General features: G+C 58.8%; 1 protein-coding gene across 4 annotated transcripts in view; it reads right to left on the bottom strand.

Annotated features, from left to right (window-relative positions):
* The window catches only part of CAMKV (CaM kinase like vesicle associated), a 52424-nt gene extending 32859 nt beyond the window's left edge, over positions 1-19565 (bottom strand). The window contains exon 1 of one of the 4 annotated variants that reach the window (XM_074958362.1): positions 19309-19565. Coding sequence is in view for 2 of the 4 variants with exons in the window: in XM_074958360.1 (XP_074814461.1) it covers positions 11103-11211 (109 nt within the window). In the remaining 2 variants the exon portion in view is untranslated. Of the gene's footprint in view, positions 1-11102; positions 11253-19075; positions 19260-19308 lie in introns of those variants that run through there. The other 3 variants (XM_074958363.1, XM_074958361.1, XM_074958360.1) reach the window with 3 other exon arrangements.
* Positions 19566-19802: the final 237 nt, after the last annotated feature.

Genomic DNA, 19802 nt, shown 5'->3' with positions numbered 1-19802 from the left:
ACTGGGTGAGGCGGCTGTTCCATTAGCGGTTCTCAGGCTGCATCGGGAACCCAGAGCTGGCACACAGGGCGGGGATTACACTCCAGGGAAGTGACCAGCACACTGGGATTTTAGGCACCATGGGTCTCCGGAGGCGGGGGTGGTGGAGGAGGAAAGAGGGCAGGGACGGCCCTGCAGGCTGACTGGGGCTAAGGCTCCTGGCACAGTGATTCCCCCCCCCCCCAGGAGGGGGCCCTGCTCCTGAGGGGGCCCAGAGCCCTGGATGCATTGGTGGCAGGTGGCCCTTGCCCTGTGGGCCTGAAGCACAAGTTGGGGGTTGCTGCAGTTACTGCTGGACTGCAGCTGCCCCAGGGCTGCCTCCAGCAATGGTCAACCTGATCCCCTTCCCCTGCCCCCAGTCTATAGTCTACTTCACACCACCAGAACGAGAAGGGGGATGGGGCCCCAGGCTTGGGCTGCCTCCTGCTTCTATTGAAGCCAACAGCGAAGCCCAGCAGATCAGCAAGGGGGCTGGAGTGAGCATCTCTGTACAAGAACCACTTTGCCTGCTGCAGAAATGTGGCCACTGCTGGGGCGGGACACCCCACTGTCAACAGCCATACAGCACAGCAGCTCAGGCCAGGAAGGGCAGAGGAGCCAGTATCCAATGGGCAGACGGAATTCAGGATTCATGCCGTCACCCAGAGTGAATGTGGCCTGGATGCCACAGCTCCAGAAAACAGCAACCCCCTGCTGCCCAACAATGGGGTCAGCCCCACCTGAGGGGAGAGTCGACCCAGCAGAGCCACCCACCCCCTCCCTGCAGCACAGCTTCCCCCAGCACGGTGCGGTGCAATGGGATCAGTGCTGACACCACCACCCCGGCTCTCCGTTGCCCCTCAACGCACTGCAGTTCCACCCTGCAGAGCCCTACATGCAGAGCCGCCACGACGGCCCACAGCATGGCAGGATCATATGCCCAGGGTTACGTGGCATTCTGCCCTGCAGAGCCGCACTGCCCCAGTTGCTGCGACTGGCGGCGTGCCGGAGCCCAGCCCTGCACTGGCGATGGCCCTGCCCAGTACGAGCCCCAGGGGCAGCATGCCTGAGCCCTGCCCTGGCAATGGCCCTGCCCAGCCAGACCCAGAGGCAGCATGCTCAAGCCCTGCCCTGGTCTGGGAATGGCAATGCCCAGTGTGAGCCCGAGAGGCAGCATGCCCAAACCCTGCCCTGGGGACGGCCATGCGGAACCCTAGAGCCCCCGAGCACTGCATGCACAAAGCCCAGGGGCAGCACCCACCCCAAACCCTGCACAGTCTCAGTGCCCTTGGGGCAGGGACTCTCACTGGGCACAGCCCCCAAATCAAGGGCGGGGGTGGCCCCTTGTGCTCTTGCTTCCCTCTCTCCTGCACACAGCGGGCTGAGGAACTGGGAGGAGCAGAGGAGCTGGGCTGGGGTCTCTACACCTGTTAGCTGGAGGCATGGGGGGAGTGCAGAGCTCGCTGCTCTGGGTACCAGGCACTGAGCCTGTTGCTATGGCAATGGGAATTGTACAAGCAGGATAAAGGCAAGTCCATGAGAAAGGGGCAAGGCCAGTCTGAAACACCCTGTTAAAAGGGGTAACGGTGGTGGTGGGGTGTCTGAGATTCTCTGTTGGCAGAGGAGGGGCAGGAGGAGGGTCTGAGACGCCCTATTAGCAGGGGAGGGGGTGGTCTCTGGGCTGCGGGATTCACTACAGAGGCTGCTGGACACAGACAGACCCTGTGGTTCTGCCAAGGGCTCTGGTCCCCAGCCTGTGCTGCCTTGTGTCACCACTAGGGGGCTCCCCACAGCCCAGCCAGGCTGCATGGTATAGAGGCATGGCCGCAGGCACTGGTGAGGCAGTTGGCCCAGATCAGCACCACCCACTCCCGAGGCCAAGCCAGTGGTTGCCCAGTGCTACAGCAGGGCACCTGGGCTGCCTGGTGCTGGGGCAAGGGAGGAGGGCGTCATGGTTAAAGCAGCCTCCTTACTGCCCTGGGAAGGCAGGGCATGGAGAAGTGGCCAGGCAGAGAGGTGCCTGGGTCAGGGCTCAAGGAGGGCCTTTCCCTGCAGCAGGATGGGCCGGGTGGCAGAGAGCCCTGGTCATAATGTGCAAGGTAGTCTCCAAGTCCATTGCGCCCCACCCTGCCCATGGAGGGCCCCAGGCACAGATCCCTGCTGCCTGGAAGCCTCACGCCTCTCAGCTGCCACTGCCCAGAGCCCTGAGCTGAGTGGGGCAGTGCAAGTGTCTCAGTGCCCAGCTGGGGCATCTGGGTGGTGCAGGGAGTAGCACCAAGGGCACTCGGGCACCACAGGGCGCTGCGAGACAGATTCCCCCAACTTCCTCCAGCCAGAGGCAGGCCCCATGGGGAATGAGGCGGGACAGGGTGTGGCACTGGTCCCTGTCTGTGCTGAGAGCCAGGGGCTGACTCAAAGCATGAGGGGCCTAGCCAGCCAGCCTGCTGCAGATACAGTGCAGCTGGGTCTCATCCCTAGACATTGTGGGGGGAGCAGAGTTGTGGGCCACCGGGCCCCCAGAGACTCAAAGCCATGGGGGGAAGCCAGCAAGACTGCAGGGGAGGGCACATGCATGGGCACATGCATGACTGGCCCAAGGAGCTGTGACTCCCCACAGCGGTACAGGAAAGGGAGGAAGGCAGGGAAGATGAGGGCTGCTGGACAGGGAGGGATGGAAAGGAAGGGCAGAGAGGAGGGCTGGCAGGGAAGCTCCAGTTCCCCATGTGGGCCTCTCTGCAGTATCCGGGCAGTGCCAGGCAGCCCCCTCTCCCACGGGACGGAGCTTTGTGCCTGCACTGGCTGCACCTCAGCGTCTCGGGCTGGGAAAGAGCAGCAGCAGAGAGAGGCCAGAGCCCCTCCACTCCTGCTCAGAGGGCCGAGCTGGGCTGCAGCAGGCCCAGCGGGGATGGGGAGGGGTTTGCAGGGCTCAAGGCTGGACCAACGCTCCTCACCTGTCCCAGCCCTGCCATGGATCCAGGGGAACTCAGGGGCGCTAGGAGCTTGTCTGGTTTTGCAGGTGCCCACCTCGCCACCCCACAGGCAGCTGGCTGGGAGGGCATGCGCAGTGGCCCCCTCTCAGCCCTTGAGGTGGGGGACCCCAGGCGGCACTGGGGTAGCTAGCCTGGCTTGCCCAGACCCCCAGGGCACAACCCACCCTACTAGGGGATTCAACAGCAATTCCAGCCCCTTGAAGGATCTAGGGCAGGATCCAGCTAGGGCAGGATCCAGGCTCCCCAGCAAGGCCCCCGCTCTCTGGGGCCAGTGGGGAATCAAGGGGAAGATCTGACCAATGCAGAGCAAGGAAGCTGGGGCTGAATGGAAGGTGCAGCCATGTGAACCAGCCACAGCTTCCTCTCTGGGATATTCGAGCCCCTTTGGTTCCTCTCTGTTCCTGCTGTGACAAAGTGGGGGGTTTTCTTGGTTTTTCCAATGGTTTGCATGCAGAGGGTGGTGGGACTCAGTTTCCCTGGGTGTTATTGGTTTAACGAGGGGATGGGAGAGGGAGTTTGTTGTTACAGAGGACCAGCAACAGAACTTGGAACCCCAGCCAAAGGCCGGGAGAATGGATACCCCAGTGACTGGTGACCAGGAGGCACAACTCAGGAGTCACAGCTGGTTCTGCCAGTGGGAGGACAATGGGCTGTGAAGAGAGGACCCCGATGACCTGACCAGCTGTTCCAGCCAGAGGGGTACAAAGGACCGCTGAGAGGAGAGGAGGCCCAGGCAACCCTGTTTACTTGGATAGAAGACAATGGACAGAGGCGGGGCTTGGGGGAGGTGATATCATATGCCCAGCTGGAAGGCAGGGAGGGGTGGTGCCTTGGGACTGGAGAGAGAGAGCAGGCAGAGCCCACCTGAATGCAGGGGAGACTTAGATGTACTGTGCTGAGGGAGGCCAGGTCTTGGGGCCCTGAGAGTTTCCTGTGCTGTGTTCAGACATTCAATAAACACTCCTGTTTCACATTAGCTGAGAGTTGCTCCGGTCTAGAGTACAGGGTTGTATTATTCCCTCTGGGAGTTGACTCCCTGAGGGGGCCCATGGTGAGAGACAGGTGTGCTAAGGCTCAGAGAGGTGTGGTTCCAGGAGGTGGAGGGGCTTAACCCCTGGGGGAGAGAGTGGACCCCTGAGAAGGGCTGTCTCACTGAAGGGGGTTCCCCCCAGGGACTGTACAGGCCAAGAGTGGGCACAACCTGTGAGTCCGTGACAACCCGCATTTCCAGTGCAATGCTTGGTTTGCTTCCACTGGATGGCAGGGAAATGGAGGGTTGGGCAGCTTGGTACAGGCTAGCTGGGGCTGTAGGCAGCCAGGAGGGGTGGGGGACAGGGTGGGAAAGGACACAGGAGGAGCACATGGGAGGTGAGTGACTCTGCTCAATAACCTTGTATTGAATTTTAAATCACTGTCATTAGACTGAGCTGAACCATTCATACCTCCAAGTGATTGGCAAGGGCTGGCTGCAGATTCAGGCACCCGCCACTATGTCAGTGATGCTCGGGTGGGCACATTTCAAAGGCTTGAGAGCCAGAATCATCCTTTTCCAAAGAAATCTGTGATTCCGGGCCACGACTCTGCAGCAAAGGGATGGATTCTGTGGCCTCCCAGGGCTGCAGACTCCCCAGGTCGCCCTGTGGCAAGCCTTTTCCCCAGAGCACTGAGTCCATGCCTGGGCACCTTGCTTTCATGTGCTGCAGAAGGGCCAGAACTTCTCTGCCATGAAGGGGCTGAGCATTGATGAGGGATTTGGGGGCATTGCACCTATGTTCTGAAGCCAGCCCCGCTGTGGCACTCAACTGCCAGACCCTGCTGTGCCCCACTCCAGGAAGCACTCAGCTGTTAGGCCACACTGCAGTATTCTCAGGAACAGTGGCCAAGCTCTTGCTTCTCAGTATTTTCCACTCCTGGACTCCCGCGGTGCCCACCTAACAGGATGCTCGCCCCACCTCAGCATGGGATCCACGCCATGTAACACTGGAAACAGGCAATTTAGGAGAATGTTAAGATTGCGAAGGGAGCCAGGACAAGCTGCAGGGTGTCAGGGCCCCACCAGATTGCAAATGCAGTGCCAACCACAACACTCTGCACCATAGGCGCTGACTCCCCCCCACCCCCACAACAGGTACTCGACCTCTGCTCCACCATGAGGCCCCAGCCCTGCTCCGCCTCCTCCCCTGAGGCCCTGCCCTCACCCTGCCTCTTCCCACCCCTGCTCCACCCCCTTCCCTGAGGCCCCACTGTCACTCCGCCTCTTCCCGACCCCGCTCCCCTGAGCCCCCACCCCAATGCCTCCCATCAGCTGCTTGCTGATCTGCTGGCCACCCTGGGGGCCTGCTGAATAGCTGATCGGCAGCCAGCCCTGGCCCAGAACCACTGCGGCTGGTGGGTGCTGAGCACCCCCTATTATTTTTCATGGGTGCTTCAGCCCCAGAGCATCCCCAGAGTCAGCGCCTCTGTGCTGCACAACGAGAACGATGCTGCTGGCTAGGATCTGGGAAGATCCCTTCCTAATCGCTATTGGGCAATTCAGTGACCAGAGCTTCCCATCTGACAGCTCGTTAGCACTAATTACTTGGCACTGGCTACATTGATGCTAATCCTATTCCAGGAAAGCATCAGTAGCTACTACTCACAGGCATGAGGCTGACACACTTTCCTGAGCAACAGCCGGATCCATCCCAGCATCCCACGCCCAAGCGAGTCAGTAGCCTGCACTGTCAGCAGCTCCCATGTGTACCTGGCACCTCATGGACACATTCAGCCTTAGAGCCCCTTGGACTCTGTGGTGGAGGGGAACAGCCCCCTGGCTCACAGAACAGGAGCCTGGCTCTAGGACACCAGGGTAAGCCCCCAATGCTCCCTAAACATATCACAGGCCTTTTGGTACCCCTCCCCACACAGGACCAGGGGTGAAGGTCTGGTCTGCAGGAACTAGCCCCTGCCCTGACCTGAGGGGAGGGTCTCTGCCTCCTCCGGCCCCCCACATTGGGCCCAAATCACCAGCCCACTTCCTCCAATCCCCTCCTTGCTCCTTCTTCCCCAGCAGTGTCCGTGGCAACAATTTCCCAACATGCCTGCCCAAGAAGTCCTGGGCCTAGCTAACCCTGCCCAATCCAAACAAGGGAGGTCACCCCTCCTGCAAAGTGTGCTGTGCTCATGGGGTGCACGCCATGCTTCCCTCTGGCCACTGGTCCACAAGCTCTGGGGTTCTCAACCTGGATGGCATTTCAACCCCTAAATTGCTAATGAGAGGAAGGTCTTGCTACTGAAGGGTCTTGCTAACAACCTACTAGCGCACCTGACTAATGGAGCCACTTCTTTAGCTGATGCAGGGGTGCCCTGTACTGTGATGTTCAAGATCCTGGGTTCAAAGCCTGCTGATGAACCATTAACACTGTGGGGAGCTTCCGCCCCACCCCCCATCTTCCTCTTAAAACAGCTGCTGTCTGTGCAGGAAATACTGTGCCAAACACAGCCTCTGTCCTGGCCCCTCAACAGCTGATGCGGAGTCAAGAGGAGCTGCAGGCCCCAGTGAGGACAGGGAAACTGCCACCAAAGCCAGGGTTCAAATCGCTGGCAGGAAACAGCAACATGGATTCAGCTGGCAGCAAATGCATAGGAATGGGGGGAGGGTTAGCAATATGCCAACACAGAGCCCAGTGACGGGAGGAGCCCAGATGCAGGGAAGTAGACAGCAGGAATGAGGGGTTTGCAATGCAAATGGGGATCAGGCCTGTGGGAGGGTTCATTAGCTGGGGATCCGGTGCTAAGGATCATTCTTATTAATGCCACAGGGCAGCAGAAAGGGGCACTGGAGGAGTTGGGTGCATGTGCAGCATCGCTACAGCCCAGAGCAGGAGGGGGAGACCCTGCACACTGCCCTGGGGTGACCCCCACATGGGATCCTGCACCCAGAGCAGGGAGAGGTAGCCTGTCTGTGGGAGTCTGGGGAGATGGCACCCCACTGGCTGGATGATGCTGATTTACACCCATGGGGAATGTGGTCCATCAGCTGCCCTGGGGTGATGCTGATTTACACCTGCCAGGGATCTGGCCCCTGTTCATCAGTGTGAACCCAGTTTCCTCCCCTCTGTTACAGCCACACCTGGGATGATGCAAAGACATTTTAAACTCCCAGTTTAGCCTTCATCCTTTCTGCACCTGGAGTCAGGGCTCGTCTATGCTTGGAGCTGGGGGCGTAATTCCCAGTGCTGAGAGCTGCAAAATGACTCAACTTCCTGGAGGTCTTTGTGCCTTGAACACTGTTGATAAGAATGCTGTGGCTTGGCTTGACTGGATTGCATACGCCAAATAAATAAATTCCCAGCTCAAGGAGATGGACCTACATTGACTCTGCTGGAGCTCGGGTGCTAAAAACAGAGTGTAGCTGCAGCAGCGCAAGAAGCTGGCCAACCGACTACACTTAGCCTCTCGGATGGGATTGCCCTAGGGAAGCTAGCCTCTCCCGCGCTGGGGCCACAACGGCGCCACCATTCTCTTTAGCACGCTAGCTCAATCAGAGCTAGCGCAGGTATGGGTCCTCAAGTGGGGCTCGGGGAGACGAGCATAGACGGTGCCCCAGATATGCTGCTGCTTTTAATCAGTCCATTTCCCCAGCAGCCCAGGTGTGGCTGCAGACTGGGAAGGTTAATTCAGCTGATGAAAGAACACACCTTCATTCCCACTAGAATAAAAACAGGCAGAGGATCTGGAGAAACCTCTTGTCTTCCCCTAGCCCCATCCCATACCCAATGCTGGAGTGCAGAGGGGCATGCACGGAGCAGAGCTCTGGGCTAGACTTGACAGAAGCTGCAGGCCAGATCCCTGCCCAGGCTTTGGCATTGCTCTGTTCAGGATGCTATGGTCCCCCTGTGCTTAAGGCAAGCACTCAATAGATGCTGCTCTGCCATCGCTGTACGCGTTGATAACGCTGGCTCCGTGCTGCTGCATTCTACCAAGGTGCCAGCCCTCGAAAGCTGGGCTAAGATGCTGACAGGGTCTTTGTCACCAATGTGACTCATCTGCTCTGGGCGCCTGGCAAACACCACAAAATGCTGCCAGTTCTGGCTCCCCCACTCAACCTGTGACAGCCCCTGGCTAGCAAACGCCCCTACCCCATCCTGCCATTCAGGTGCTCCCCAGGCAGGGCTGGTCAAGAGGAATCACGGCACCCCTGGAGCAGTGACTACTGCTGGGCATTATAGACTGGGGGGTCGGGGCATCCAGAGGGATCCCACTCACCGTGGGTGGATCCCACTGCACTCTGCCAGGATATTGGAGGCCCTCGGACATCACAGGGTCATGGCTGTCTGACCTGGGAGCGGCTGGCTGGAACTCCGTGATCCCGCCTGGGTTTGGTGGGCAGAGGCCATGAGATTGACGTTCACACTAGGGCAGAGGTGCTTACACCCCACTCCCCACATGGCCCTGTGACAAGGTTGGGATTTTTATAGTGTTTTACATGAATGGTATGTGCATACCTCAGTTTCCCTGTGTGCTGTATGTTTAACAAGATGGTAGGAGAGGGTTTGTTGTTGCAGAGGACCTCACCTAGCAGCTGGGACCCCCAGACAATGGCCTGGAGATGGGGAACCCTAACAACTAATGACTAAGAGGCCCACCCCAGCTTGGCAGCCAGCTGGTTCTGGCCAGTGGGGGGACAAAGGGCTGAGGAGAGAGGATGCTGGTGCCCTGACCAATCAATTCCATCAGAGGGGAACAAAGGATGGAAGAGCGAGAGCCCCAGTGACCTGTTTACTTGGGAGGGAAGACAAAGGACAGGGGACAGCTGTTGGGGGAGATGATATTGGATGATTGGCTGGAAGGAGGAGGCCGCTGGACTGGACAGAGAGAGAGCATCCAGAGCCCACCTGGATGCGGGACAGACCTAGATGTACGGTGCTGAGGGATGCTAGGTCTGAGGGCCTGGAGAGTTTCCTGTGCTGGGTTCAGATACTCATAAATCATCCTGTTTTTACACTGGACGAGAGTCACTCCAGTCTAGAGAACAGGGTTTCATTATTCCTTCTGGGCGTTGAGGCCCTGGAGGTCCAGAGCGAGTGGACTCCCTGAGGGGCCCATGGCGAGAGACAGGCGTGCTGAGGGCTCAGAGAGGTGTGTTACCAAGAGGCAGAGGGGCCTACGGCTTAACCCCCAAGAGAGAATGGTCCCCTGAGAAGGGCTGTCGCATTGAAGGGGGTTCCTTCCAGGGACATTATGGGACCAGGAGAGAGCACGAGTCCTGTGAGTCCGTGACAGGCCGCAGGGAGGAATGTGGTGCTGGGTGGGGGAGGCATGGGCCATGACCTCACTCACTCCTGTCCTGGGGAGTGAAGGGGCTCAGGGAGATCTCACTGCTCTGTCTCGGCACATCCCAAACCAAGGGTCAGTTGGCAAGGTGTATACCCGGGACCCCAGGCCTGAGATAACAGGGAAGCTGCTGGTCGGGAATGAGGAGCATCAGCAGAGCTCAGGGGCGAGCCCAGGGCTGGGCAAGCAGGGGGCTGCAGGGCAGGAGTGAGGGGCACTGGCAGAACTGTGCAGGAGGAGCTTTCCTTTTCCTTTGCTTTATCAGTGACTAACAAGTACCAGATTCGCACCCATTAAACAACAGTTTAAACTCAGTCTCAGTGCCCCGTTCTTAGTGGGTGCTGGGGCACAGACAGCATGCAATGGAAAAGCAGGGAGGCCAGGGGTTGACTGGTTGGGGGATGGGTGCTGACAGCTCCTGGGCAGGAGGGCAAAGGACACATTGTGCCAGGCTGGCAGGGAGCTGCACCTCACAGATAGGTTCAGAATCAGCAGGATGAGCCCCAGCGCAGTTTCAAGGCCTGGGATTCACATGCATCCTGCCCTGCCCTCTCCTGCTGGAGGGAGCTGCCATGGGGCAGGCTGTGCTCAGCACTGAGAGGAAGCTGTGGTATACAGGGACCCTGACCCACACCAGAAGCAGGAGGCACTCACCCTGTGCCCTGCCCAGGATGTGGGGCTGGGTCCCCTGGAAGGCTGCCAGCCTGGCACCTTGTGATCTGCCCAGACTGCCCAGCCCCTGCCTATACCCTCAGCTAGCTTCCCCAGGAAGGGACAGTGGATTTCACTGGCCGATGAATGGGGAGGGGAGGTTACACATCATGCAGGAAGTGGGGCTGTTATAGAGTCTGGCTCTAGCACAAGCCATAAAGACTCAGGTGTCCAGCCCTCAAATTCCCTGGTGCTGGCCATGTTGGCAGCCAATGCACCAACAAAAGCAGGACCCGGGATGGGCCCCCTCAGCCTGGGCCAGTTGCTTTTCTCCTCCCCAACCCACCCCATTCATCTCAGCCTGCCCCAGGCCCTCTCAGGAGCTTCCTGCTCCGTAGGTACAGGACGCCATCCTGGCTTCTTCTGCCTGCTACATTCAGCATCCCATGGACCTTTCCCATCTTTGCTGGGGAATCAGGGCCTCCCTTGCATGCACCTGTCCACCCTCAGCAGTGAAGAGAAGAGCAAGGTAGCAGAGTCCTGAGCTGCCTGCATGTGGAAGGCGCTGGAGCCCCATGTCATGGGGGGGAGATTCTCTTCTCCCTTCCCCACTCCATGGGGGTTATGTGGATGTGCCGCATTAACACCCCTGGAGAGCAGGGATGGCGTTAGGCACTGAGGTGGGGCCCCAGGGGCTTGGGCACAGCGGTACACATGGCAGGGCATGTGCGAGATGCAGCATGTTGGAACGGCACCGGAGGGAGCTGTGAACGGTAGCGTTCACTCGCATTGCCTGTCGCTCTCCAGCCCGTAATGAAATGCTCTACTACTTTATGGATCTAATAAGGAGTAGGAAAGCCAGAATTAGAGACTGAGCCTCATGCCCTGGCAGGGGAGCACAGCACCAGTCCACTTCCAAAGCACTCTGGTGGGCTGAGCCGGCACACAGAGCCAGCCTCCTTTGGTTAGTCACAGGGGCAGCGCCATCAGCGGCCCATATTCAGCAACCATCTGCTCACCAGGGCCTGTGCTGCAGGAGTAGGGTGACCAGATAGCAAGGGTGAAAAATCGGGACGGGGGTGGGGAGGTAATTGGCATCTAAACAAGACAAATACCCCCCAGACACACCTGTTCTCTTCTGGCTCATGCCCTGCGTCCTCCCATGCCTGGGCAGGGCTCCCTTGGTGTTGCCCTGGAAGGTTGCTGCCGCAATTCTGCCACTGCCTGGCTCCTGCATAGGGTCCCCCGATTTTATAGGGACAGTCCTGATATTTGGGTATCTGGGCTGGACAAGAGCAGAACAGAACTGAGTTTGCTGTACCGCTGGGCCAGGGTGCTGGATGCCGGAAGACACAAGTCTAGTGAGAGGGGGGCAGCAGGGGGAGCAAGACAATGCAGCCTGGTAATGCTCATCTGGTTTAGGGACGTCTCTGGCCTCCATCACTCTAGTACCTGGGCACCTCACTGTCTGTCACATCTGTATCACCACAGCCCCCTGGGTGGCCAGGCAGGGCTGTTGTCCCCATGGGGCAGCTGAGGCCCAGAGAGATGAAGCGACTGGCCCAAGCTCACGCAGAGAGTCTGCAGTGGACACAGGAACTAACCCCAGGTCTTAAATCCCAGGGAGCACCCTAACCACTGGGCTATCCTTCCCCATGAGTGCAAGCCCCCACCATTCTTCTGGAGCCCATGTGGCTGGACACTAGAACCAGTCCAGGAGCTGAGATTGAACCCAGAATCAGCTGAGGTGGCATAGTGACAAGGACAAACAAAACCCAAAGGGGGCCAGGGAATGAAAGGAACTTTTTCCAGAGAGATAACATGACTCTGGGAGCTGGGGCTTTAAGGAAAACAAACAAACATGGGACATACAGTAAAATTCACAAGAATGGCGACTGAAATATTTTTGACTCCTGAGTAATTTGAGTGCCTTTTAAAAAGAACTGTCATTGACAACGAAAATGAAGGAGGGAAAAATCACTGGGAAATCTGAACCTAGTTTTCAGCGCCCTGTGCATCCGCAGGCCATAGAATTTGTTCTGGAATCCACCCTTTGCAACTGAATCATACTCCAGAATTGATTAATTTTGTTTTTTTAAAAATCCTCATTCTTATAGTCACAAAGAAAACCCTTAAAATATGACCCAGCCTTATGGTGTCTGCCTGAGTTTGCAGACAGCCCCAAGCGATAGCTGTGCACGTGTCCCTTTGGCTCACCTGAAACAGCCAGCTAACGTGCTTAGCCTAAAATCTCAAATTCCCCTCCTCCTTCCCACCACCCCTGTTCTCCCCATGCACACATCCAGTGGTGAGCTGGAGACAGTTCACCCACCAGTTCACTAGAACCGGTTTTTAAATTCAGAAGCCCTTTTAGAACTGGTTGTCCCGCGAGTGACAACCAGTTCTAAAAGGGCTTCTGAATTTAACAACCAGCCAAAAGTGGCGCCTTAGCTGCCAACTCCGTGGGTGCCCCAGAGCTGGAGCACCCATGGTGAAAATTTGATGGGTGCAGACCACCCACCTGCAGCTTCCCGCCCTGCACCCAGCCCCAGCTCATCTCCGCTCCGCCTCCTCTCCTGAACGCGCCGCCCTGCTCTGCTTCTCCGCTGGCCCCCCGGCCAGCTTCCCAAGAATCAGCTGTTCGTGCGGGAAGCCTGGGAGGGCTGAGAAGCAGGCGGCGGCTTCGCGCTCAGGCCCAGGGAGGCGGAGGCGGAGCGGAGGTGAGCTGGGGCAGCGAGGAAGGCCGCCTGCACCGCAGCAGGTAACCCAGGCCGGGGGGGGCGGGGGGACTGCTCCCCACCCCAGCTCACCTCTGCCTCCCTGGGCCTGAGCGCGAAGCCGCTGCCTGCTTCTCAGCCCTCCCAGGCTTCCCGCATGAACAGCTGATTTGCGGGAAGCTGGGGGTGGGGGACACGGAGAAGCAGGGTGGGGTGGCATGTTCAGGGGAGGAGGCGGAGCGGAGGTGAGGTGAGCTGGGGCTGGGGAACTCTGCACCCACCAAATTTTCCCTGTGGGTGCTCCAGCCCCGGAGCACCCACGGAGTCGGCGCCTAAGGCTCCACTTTTGATGTGATCAGTGGGGGGAGCGGATGCTCCCCCGCCCCTAGGAGCCAGAGGGACCTGCCAGATGCTTTCTGGGAGCTGCCTCAGGAAAGCACCGCTGGGACTCCCCACCTTGTGCCCCGGAAGGTCCGTCTGGCTCTTAGGGGCGGGGTGGGCACCCACTACAGTGGCCCACGAGACCCTCCTGCCCAGTTCTGGGGGCAGTCAGGGGACAGGGGAGGGGGGTGGATGGGGCAGGGGTTCCGGGGAGGGCATCAAGAAACGTGGGGGGTTGGATGGGGCAGGAGTCCCCGGGGGCGGGGGGGGCCACGACCCCCTCGTGGGGTGAGGAGGGAACTGGTTGTTAAGATTTTGGCAGCTTATCACTGCACACATCCTAACAATTTTGTCGATGCAGGTGGATGTTGTCAACACAATCTGCACCACATTAAAAAGGTGGGGGCCGTGTAAAATTCAGAGAACAGTGAGACACACCAGAGCTATTTCCTGGGTGTATCTGTTATTGTGTTACTAGAATTCAAAAGCAATAAAGTGAAGACCTCAAGTTTCTACTACTACCTCAGTGGATGCTGCATTTCCAGTCTCCTCCACCAGGGGGTAGTGTCATAAGGATTAGATTGGGCTTGCACAGCCACAGATCAGGTGGCATTCCCATGCACTTGGATATCGAGGGAATTGGAACAGAGCCACTGCCCCACCAATGGCACCTTTAGGGACGGGGTGGTGGTGGTGGTGGAGGAAGAGAGTGTGAGGGTGGGGGAAGGGGAGGAAGAGAGGCAGAAGTCGGGAGAAGAGTGAATGTAGAGCCAGGCTCTCACACAGCAAAGGAGAGCTTTGCCCGCTAGGTCTGACTGTCTCAGCCAGGCAGAATGGGCACTAACCAGGAAAGAACCTGGCAGCCATTCGAGAAGAATGGAACCAGGAACAATAGGCAGCACTTGGTGTTCTAAAGGAAGAGGCCATGCCAGGGAAACATGACAGCTCTTGGGTTTCTTTAATCATGGGCCCGGCTGCTCAGGGGACCCAGAGCAGGGTAACTCAGATTTTATAGCAGCATTCCAGAGCATCCAGCGACACCTCATGTGGCTTGGCTGGGCACGATCCTGCACATCCTGAGTACTCCCTTAAAGGGGTCACATGTCCTCCGCTCCCATTGACTTCAGTGAGTGTGACCAGGCCCCATGGATAGCCTGGGGCAGTGACCCACATCCATGTACCCAGCTGGGGAAAAGAGGCCGTGTGGGGATTGGGCACAGGTCCAGCTTCACTAACATCCTCGTTAAGGCTCTGTGGGAAGCTAACTGTGTGAACGCGCAGACAAGACCGCACAAGGCGGTGTCACAAAGAGCAGGGGAGGCAGAGCTAATTCAAAGGAGCTGGAGGGAACACCAGGGGATTTGCAGTGGGACAGCTGCAGTCGACACAGCAGGAGCATAACTCTAGTCATGGGCACTTAGTGGCAGAGATCTGCACCCTGATGATGCCAGCAGAGACCTAGGGGTGGCAAGGGGAGCGAGCAAGTTAGGAGTTTGTTGATGTTCTTCTGTCTGTTACAGCAGACCTCCAACCAGACTGGGGAAGGGCCACTATGCACACACATGCACAGCCCCTGCCCCCAATCGTTTAGCATCTAATTTAAGACAAGACGCAACAGTGCAAGACACAATCGCTGTGGAAGTGGGAGGCAGGGTGTGGATGGCATGAAGAGATGACGCAGCTTTCACAAGCCAAGGAGCCCGATTCAATGTAAACATTCCTGCTGCTGTACTGCGGCTTTAAATTAGCTTCCCAGCCCTCACCTGTTCTCAGCCCATCCACATAGCCCCCGCCTGACTCGCTTCGTACCTGTCCAGCCCGCCGTTGCAGCCTCAGCCCAACCTTGGGGGTTAACAAGCAGCTGCCTCTGCCTAGAGCTTTCTGGAGCTCTGCTTCCATTTCCAGCTAGGCAGGTGGCTGCCAGAGAATGGAGCAGTGAGCGGGGCGATTTTGCTTATTCAGAGGCACTGGTGTCACGTACCTGGGAGGTGACAGCCTGCTCTGGGCAGCGCTCGGGCTACCTCTCCAGAAATAGTGGCTTCTCTTCTGACACCGTCTGACTAGAGAGGGACTGTACCCAGAGGGAAGAGCAACAGCCACTGATCAGGGCTCCGAGATGGACCTAAATAATGGTGCTGTGATATCAGCCCCCAGAACAGCCTAAAAGGGATTGTTCATGGTGGAGCAAGGAGTAACAGACAGGGACCACAGAGGCGCTAAGTCGGGATTGAGTGGCACTGGCAGAGCTGGGATGGGATAGAAGAACATGGCTGGCATAGCAGGGGGCTGCAGATTGGGACTAAGGGGTACTGGCAGAGCTCCATGCACGGAACCCTTCAAAGCTCTTTCAACCAAGTATCAAGCAGGGACCAACCCTACTTAGCTTGTGAGATCTGAGAAGAACAGAGCCGAAGTGAGACGGCTGCAGATCATAAAGAAACCCCAGGAAAGAGCCTTCATTGAATCTAATAGCCTCAACATCAATCATGGCAGCAGAAAAAAGGAAAGTCGGCTGCTGGGTTGTATTAAAAGAATGGGGAGGGGAAAATGCTGTTCTATAAATCAGTGGTTTGCTCACACTTCAAACCCTGCACTCGCATCCTGTCCTTTTAGAGGTGAATGTTGAGAACATATCAGGAAAAGGCAGTGGGGGATGGGGGGGAAAAATCAGGGTGATAGAGGGAAGGGGATATTACATACAAGAGTTGGGGGTTGCTGGGGTCAGTGCATCTGGAACTGCAAATTATTCCAAGTGGACTTGGCTGAGGTTTGTAAGGATCCCGAAAGATATAGTGGAAATGACATGGTTCCTTCCTATCCCATAACAGGAGAATAGGAGGGAGTCTCAGCTGATGACAACCTGTGGAACTCACTGCCATATCACACTCATGAGTCACATGCTGGAAAGGGAGTTTAAAGGACAGAGACATTTTGGGAGTTTGAGTAACACTGCAGAGCCTGCTAGGTGCATTAGGAGGCATTTTTAAGGGGGCCAAGGATGCTTTTAGACACAACAAATCCTGCATCTTGGCAGGGGGTTAGACTAGATGATCCTTGCGGTCCCTTCTAACCCCATGTGTCTGTGATTGGCTGAAGCACAGAGGCTGGAGCCCAGCCTGTAGGCACTGATGGCTCCTCAGCAAGGTAGCAGGGAGTCTGACTCCTGCTCTCACACCTGAAACCAACTGCCTTTGCACATGGAGCTCTGCAAACCCCTCTAGCAGCTGTCCCAAACCAGGGCAAGGCCTGTGCTGAGCAACAGTCCTGCCCCAGCCCCAGGGAGAGAGGGAGACAGACAATCTCTGACTTCAGTGAGCACTCCCACCCCCTGCGGTCCAGCACGGTGCTGGGGCTACTGGGAGGGGAAAACCCAGCCCATGAACTCTGACAGGAACCATTGCCAGGAACCATCCAAACCATTGCCGGCTCCCAATAACAACCACTCACAATACTCTAAGAGAATTCACCAGTCCCATCCACCAGCTCCTCCCTGTGAAAGACGAGCTGGGACACAGTGCCCCAGGAAGCAAGAGGGAGACTGAGTCCACATGCTGCTTCCTACCAAGTGGCCTGCAGCCTAGCACTGGCTCTGCAGCATCCCAGGCAGCTCAGATGTGCCCCCCACAGTCCCAGGTAACATTAGGACCTCCACAAGCCAAGCCCGACTTGCACTCCGCAGGAGATACCGATGCGCCTGACCCCAGCACCAGTTCCTGAGCACCGGGGCTTGCACTGAAGTGGGGTCTGTCTCGAGGCCAGAACTCACCGTCACCTGGGGCCATGGGGCTGGAATTAAGGAACAGAACACGTACAGAGAGGGAGATCAGGCCAAGAAATAACCTCTCATTGCTGGGGGAATCCTACAACTGCACAAAACTACGCAGGGAAGGATCTTACAATGGCCAGGCTGGGGAGGGCAGCATGACCGGGTCAGGGTCCCCCAGCACCTGCTTCAATGGAGATTTAAGGAGAAAACAGCAACACACCGTTGAAACCCTGAGACCCCAGCAGGCCATATTCAGAGCTGGCGTAAGCTGGCACCACTCCATTGCAGGCAGGGAAGTTGCACCCATGTACACCAGGTCAAGACTGAGCCCAGACAGTCCTGGAGGGCTGGCATGGAAAGCAGTAAGATGAAGTCCGCCTCCTCTGCACACACTGGGTCTGGGGATACCGGGGACACTGCTAAAGATCTACCCCACCCCAGGTGTAGCAGTGATTTCCAGGGCTCTGTGCCCCCTCCTCTCCCCAGCCAGCTGACTCCCTATACCACAGTTTGCTGGCAGACTTCTGATTCCTGGCTACAGCCTGCTGTGCTCAGGTCAATATTTCTCCTCAGTGCCCTGGAGTGCAATGTGCAGGCACCAGGCAGCATGAACCAATGGGTCCCAATGCCACGAAATGGCTTTAAGTTCAGAGGAGTGGGCAGGATGACACCAATCTTCCAGCACCTCCAGCAGCGGCAAGGTGCCACTGTCCCTGAGGGTGCACGCAAAGGCCGAGCCACTGCATGAAGAGTGCAGCCCCTGGGGGCTACAGCAGGGAGCACAGGCCGAGGGAAGGCAGCAGGAGGGATCTGAGGTGGTGGTGGGGTGGTGGTGGTCAGGGAGTGCAGGTGGCAAAGTCCATCCTGAGGAGGTAGAGAGATCAGACAGACTGGGGGGGAGGGGGGGTTGAGGAGGACCACAGGGTTGCCCCAGCCCTACACTCCAGACTTTGCCCAGATGACCCTGCAGAAGACCAGAGCCCAGCCAGAGCCACATACAGAGGGCAGGATGAAACAATTTCACACCAGCACCACTGAGGGTCTGGGGCAGGAGCCAGGGCCTGACACCCCACGAATGAAGGTCAAGAAAGGGGTGGGGACATCTGGCTTTGTGAGAGGGCTCCAGCTAGGGACTCGCAGGGGGCGGCAGAACTCAAACCCTGCCCCCTTCTCACATAAATGGCCATCACATGTGCACCCCCACTCCTGAGACAAACACAGCACACATGGCTGGTGTCACAGCCCTGAGCACGTGCAAGGCTCTGCCGGAGTGGATGGAAACCGCCTCTGGGCGGCCAGCGCTGCGGGGCCCGGCCCCTCAACCCGTGTCGCTGCACCTGCTGGAGGTCAGCATCCCTGGGGGGAGGGGGGGGAAAGAGATCTACTTGTTATGCTTATAAGATAACATATTCCCCTCCTGCCCAGCAATGGCCCCACACACCCTCCAACTCTACATACTCAGTCAGCGCACGATCCCACAGGTGCCCCCTACCCCCCCCCCCCCAGGATGGCTGCCTGCGAGCCCCCTGCCCGCGCAGGCTGAGCAAGGCAGACGCACCCCTGCACGCGCAGGCGGGCATGGCCACAGATGCAGGCATGCTGCACCCACCCCCACACCAGCGCTGGCACAGCACGCGGCCCACGCACACAGACCCCCTCGCCCAGGGCGTGCCCCCCCATGCTGCCTGGAAAACTTGGGCACCCGCTAGAGCCCAGCCTACCCGCCCCCTTCCCTTTATTTGTGACATTAGCGGTTGTCATGGAAATTAGCGCCATGTCTCGCGCAAGGGGGTGAACTGGGGGAGGGGACGGAAGGTAAAACAGCCCTAGCTGGGCGCAGATCAGCCCTCAGCTCCCCGGATCCTGGCCAGGGGGACCCCGCCGCCCCCGCCGCCCCCGCTTCGGGATAGCCCCGCCTGGCAGCCCGGGGCGCTGGCCCGTGGGCACTGTTCCCCGATGGCTCCCGCCCGGTGCCAGCTCCCTGCCAGAGCAGAGCAGAGCACCCACCCCCGACATATGCTGCACCGGGCGCCTGCAGCTAGCTGCAGGGGAAGGAGCCGCTAGCGATTGGGGGGGGGGGCGGCAGCTCCCCGGCAAGGTGCCCAGGCACCGCCGCAGGCTCCTTCCCCGGGTAACTTTGTCCGGGCACCCCCCTACCCTCGGTTCCAGCCGCCTCCTGCTCCTTGTCCCTGCCCCGCCCCCCGGGAGGCGCAGCGAGCCTCTTGCACCCTCCCTACCTCCACCCTGCTGTGGGCGCTGCTGTCCCCTTGCCTGGGTGCGGGGGAGAGTCATACCGGAGTCACTCTCTCAGCGCGAAGGAGCGGCAGCCGAGCACCTGTCCGAATTACAGCCCGCGGCTCCACACAGGGCTGACAGCGGGGCGCGGGGCATGCGGGGCGCGCCCCCTCCCTCCAGATCGGACGAGTTCGAAGCCCGAGCCTGGCCCCGCGCCCCCGGCCGCTCGGCTCACCTGCAAGCCTGCTCCAGCCGCGGGAAGGTGCCGGGTCCCTCAGCCCTGCCCCAGACGCTCAGGGCTCCTGTGCCACCCGCCCCGCCGTGCCTGGGCTGCAGGAGCCGGGCGTCACTAAGCGGCAGGCTCCGAGGTGGGAGGTCGAGGGGGGAACAGATGGAGCCAAGCGCGCTCCCGGCTCCGGGCACCTGGAGCATCTCCCCAGAGTTCGGCGTGGGAAAGTTACAGGGACTGGACTGATAGGGACCCGCCCCGGGGCGGGGCCAGGGCCCGCTGACGTAACCGGCAAACTTTAGGTTCCTACTGCTCTGGGGACCGTGTGCTGCCTGGGCTGGGGGCCCCCAGCTCCCTCTGGGCAGCCCCGGGTGGGCTGCCTGGGGAGGGCAGCGGGGGGCGTCACCGGGCTGCCAATGGGGAGGGAGGTGCAGGCCATGGAGAGGAGCCCTCCCAGGGTACGGAGTTCCACTGGGGGGCCCACAGACGCTGCAGGTTCC

Source organism: Natator depressus, chromosome 7 (genome assembly GCF_965152275.1).
Source record: "Natator depressus isolate rNatDep1 chromosome 7, rNatDep2.hap1, whole genome shotgun sequence".
Taxonomy (NCBI): Eukaryota; Metazoa; Chordata; order Testudines; family Cheloniidae; genus Natator; species Natator depressus.
This window is presented reverse-complemented; position numbering and strand designations above follow the sequence as displayed.